At 38.4% G+C, this 3,686-nt stretch overlaps 1 protein-coding gene across 1 annotated transcript in view; it reads right to left on the bottom strand.

The window, feature by feature from the left end:
• Positions 1-349: 349 nt before the first annotated feature.
• The window catches only part of LOC137623152 (polycystin-1-like protein 3), a 10,020-nt gene continuing 6,683 nt past the window's right edge, over positions 350-3,686 (bottom strand). Inside the window, exons 3-4 of the mRNA XM_068353840.1 lie at positions 2,642-2,707; positions 350-2,258 (exon numbers count right to left, since the gene is read on the bottom strand). Of these exons, the coding sequence (XP_068209941.1) occupies positions 810-2,258; positions 2,642-2,707 (1,515 nt within the window). The 3' untranslated portion in view covers positions 350-809. The remainder of the gene's footprint in view (positions 2,259-2,641; positions 2,708-3,686) is intronic.

The following is a 3,686-nucleotide window of genomic DNA, read 5'->3' as shown; positions in this document are numbered from 1 at the left end:
CATATGATTATAACACAACTAATCATTTTTTTCTGCATTTGTTTTCCAAATCTAGACAGAAAAAAAATCTTTCTGATTTTATATGCCTCATTCTTTACGATCAACTGCCCCCCCCCCCCCGCCCCCGTCCCTTTTGAAAATCAACAATGCCCCAATTGGACGGTCTTCCATTATTGAAGAATTATTGGTAGAAATGGTGATTAAAACTCCACACTAAAATAATCGAAATAAAAGTCAAACATATATACCTTAGGCCATGACTTAAGATTAATTTCGTATATAAATCGTAGGTTCATATTTAATATCTATTATAAATAAAAAATCAATTATACATGCATAAAGTGTTTATTGTAATAAATAGCGACATGATTTACAATGAATGGTGATGAACAGATAATGTTTTGGAACCAGGAAGGCAACTATACTATGTACATTGAATTATAATGCTCACAAACATTTGCCTTTAAACATCTTGGGTTCTTGTGTTGAAAATTTTGTTTCAAAAAGTGTAAAAGCCTATATGAAAAAAAAAGTATTCTAGTTTCTTATGATACAAATATGTAAAATTCTAATTTACATTGCTGTTGTAATATATGCAAAAAGGATTCTATCTCCTTATGATGCAAATAAGTAAGATTCTAATTTGTATTGTTGTAAGGTATTTTTAAAAGTGAAAATGTAGCTTGAAAGCGTGGCCCTAATACAAGCTTGAATAAATTTCGAAAGCAAGGTTTGCTGGTTCTGAATACCTGGATGTCTATTGCACTTCAATGTTTCAAGAAAAGGGTAAACAGTTCATAGAGAATGATTTAAGGAGCAGAATAAAGTCTTCTTGGTGGTGAATACACTGGAACTTCAGCTGATTCCTTAGAGTTTGGGGTACCATAGAATCTTCTCAACTCATTTATGTTTTCCTCTGATTCTTTCTCGAAACCCTCATGAGACTCTGCAGATTCAGGAGCAGAATAAAAGGATCTTGGAAGAGAAGGAGTGGCTGTAAATGTTGTACGTCTCTCCTGTGATTCGACGGAATCAGGGACAGAGTAAAGACGTCTAGGTGCAGCAGCAGTGGTTACCTCTTGAGATTCCTCTGATTCTGGAATAAAGTAATGACGTCTTGGTGGAGCAACAGGTAATATTTCTCTGGACTCCTCTGATGCAGGAGCTAGGTAACGGCGTCTTGGTGGAGCAGCAGTTGTTACTTCTTGAGATTCCTCTGAAGCCGGGGCTAAATAACGACGCCTTGGAGGAGCAGCAGTTGTTGCTTCTTGAGATTCTTCTGAAGCTGGGGCTAAATAACGACGCCTTGGAGGAGCAGCAGTTGTTGCTTCTTGAGATTCCTCTGAAGCCGGGGCTAAATAAGTACGCCTTGGAGGAGTTGCAGTTATTACTTCTCGAGATTCTTCTGAAGCTGGGGCTAAATAATGACGCCTTGGAGGAGTGGCAGTAGTAGCTTCTTTAGATTCTTCTGATGCTGGAGCAATGTAATGGCGTCTGAGAGGAGCAGCTGTAATTACTTCTTTAGATTCTTCTGATGCCGGAGCAAAGTAATGGCGTCTAGGAGGAATAGCTACAGTTACTTCTCGAGACTCCTCTGATGCCGGAGCAAAGTAATGGCGTCTAGGAGGAACAGCTACATTTACTTCTCGAGACTCCTCTGATGCAGGAGCTAAGTATTGGCGTCTGGGAGGAGCCACAGGAGTCTCTTCCTGAGACTCTTCAGAAGCAGGAGCAAAGTAACGTCTTGCCGGGATGCTAACTGTAGCCTCTTGCGATTCTTCAGAAGCAGGAGCAAAGTAGCGTCTTGCTGGGACGCTAACTGTAGCCTCTTGCGACTCTTCAGAAGCAGGAGCAAAGTAGCGTCTTGCCGGGACGCTAACTGTAGCCTCTTGCGATTCTTCAGACTGAGGAGCACCGTAGTTTCTTCTCGGAGGTGCAACAACGGGTCTCTCTCGAGATTCTTCAGATCCTGGAGCAGAGTAGAGCGTTCTTGGCGTACCATACCGACGAATCTCGTGGGACTCTGGGTACTGAGCCTCTCCATCATACTTGACTTCTGCTATGTAGCCGGAGTCTCCGCGTACGTAATACATCACAGTCTGACGGCGACCATCTGGTAATTCTACATAATAGACACCATCTGTATCGTCACCATCACGGCCTTCCTCGTGGCCAAAGTCATTGCCAGAGGACTCATCCTTGACAGCATACTTGAAGTTGTATTCAGCAGGTCCATATTCGAAAGAGTCGTAGTCACTCTGCAAAAAAGAATGTGCGTTAGGTTTGAAGAATCGTTTCAGTATATAGGTTAAGGAGTAGAGTATATAAAGAGAACTTGTAAGAATATGTTAAGATGAATCATTACTTTGTTCATACAGATACCTTTTACACAAGTAATATAGCCAATAATTCAGGAGATTTTTCTGATTTGAGCCTATTCAGTTACTTGATACTATTAGAAATAATACACTAAGCTATATCCTCTAGAAAAGGAGAATATTCAGAGCTTATCAGTACTACAAACAATAAATAAGTATTATGAATGATACAATTCAATTGATAAATATCTATCTGACGATAGATATTTATCAATTGAATTGTATCATTCATAATACTTATTTACTCAAAATATCTTACTCACCTCAGGTGCTCGATAGACACCGCTCACTGAATTTTCTGCTGACTCAGCAGAGTACTGCTGCAAGCCCTGTTATAAAACGCATAAAAGCAGTGTTAAATCTCTATAAGACATATCACTTATCCCTTTAAGATTTCTTAAGCAACTAGCTTGTACCCTACAACTCATCAATGTTACTATTATTATTACTTACTAAGCTACTACCTTAGTTGGAAAAGCAGGATGCTACAAGCCCAAGGGCTCCAACGGGTATAAAAATAGCCCAGTGAGGAAAGGAAATAAGGAAATGAATAAACTATATGAGAAGAAATGAACAATTAAAATATAATATTTGAAAACAGATCTATAAAAGTAATGAAGAAGCAATACAACACAAAGGATATATAGGACATTGATATTCTAATGACCAGCCCCATGCCCTTACAGTTGGAGACATGAATTCCTGGCCCACCTCGCTCTGGGGTGTACCCTATCATAACCCTACTGTGCGACAAGTAACCAAACACATCGTGTGAGTTAGGCTAAAGACAAGTACTTGCCGAGCAGCAACGTTGTGAAAGGGTGCACGTCCTACGAGCAAGGCGTGCCAAGATTTCTTGCGTGCAACTGTACTTTCCAAGTGAAAGCCCGAGCTTTTTCCGTTAATATTATCCACTGAAAACGTAACTTTCTTCAAGATAGTCTTCCACTGTCTTCGGCTAGAGTTCTCTTGCTTGAGGATACATTCAGACCCACAATTCTATTTTGTTTCTCTTCCTCTTGTTTCTTTTTTTTTTTAGTTTTACTATTTTATATATGAGATTTATTTTAGGACTGTTACTGTTCTTAAAATATTAATTGTTTATCACTTCTCTTGTAATTTATTTATTTCCTTATTTCCTTTCCTTACTGGGCTATTTTTCCCTGTTGGATCCCTTGGGCTTATAGCATCCTTCTTTTCCAACTAGGTTAGTAGCTTAGTTAATAATAATAATAATAATAATAATAATAATAATAATAATATCAATATATTGATAATAATAATAATAATAATAATAATAATAATAAT

Source organism: Palaemon carinicauda, chromosome 30, assembly GCF_036898095.1.
Source record: "Palaemon carinicauda isolate YSFRI2023 chromosome 30, ASM3689809v2, whole genome shotgun sequence".
Taxonomy (NCBI): Eukaryota; Metazoa; Arthropoda; class Malacostraca; order Decapoda; family Palaemonidae; genus Palaemon; species Palaemon carinicauda.
Note: the sequence above shows the minus strand (reverse complement) of the source record. Positions and strands in the feature narration are given on the sequence as shown.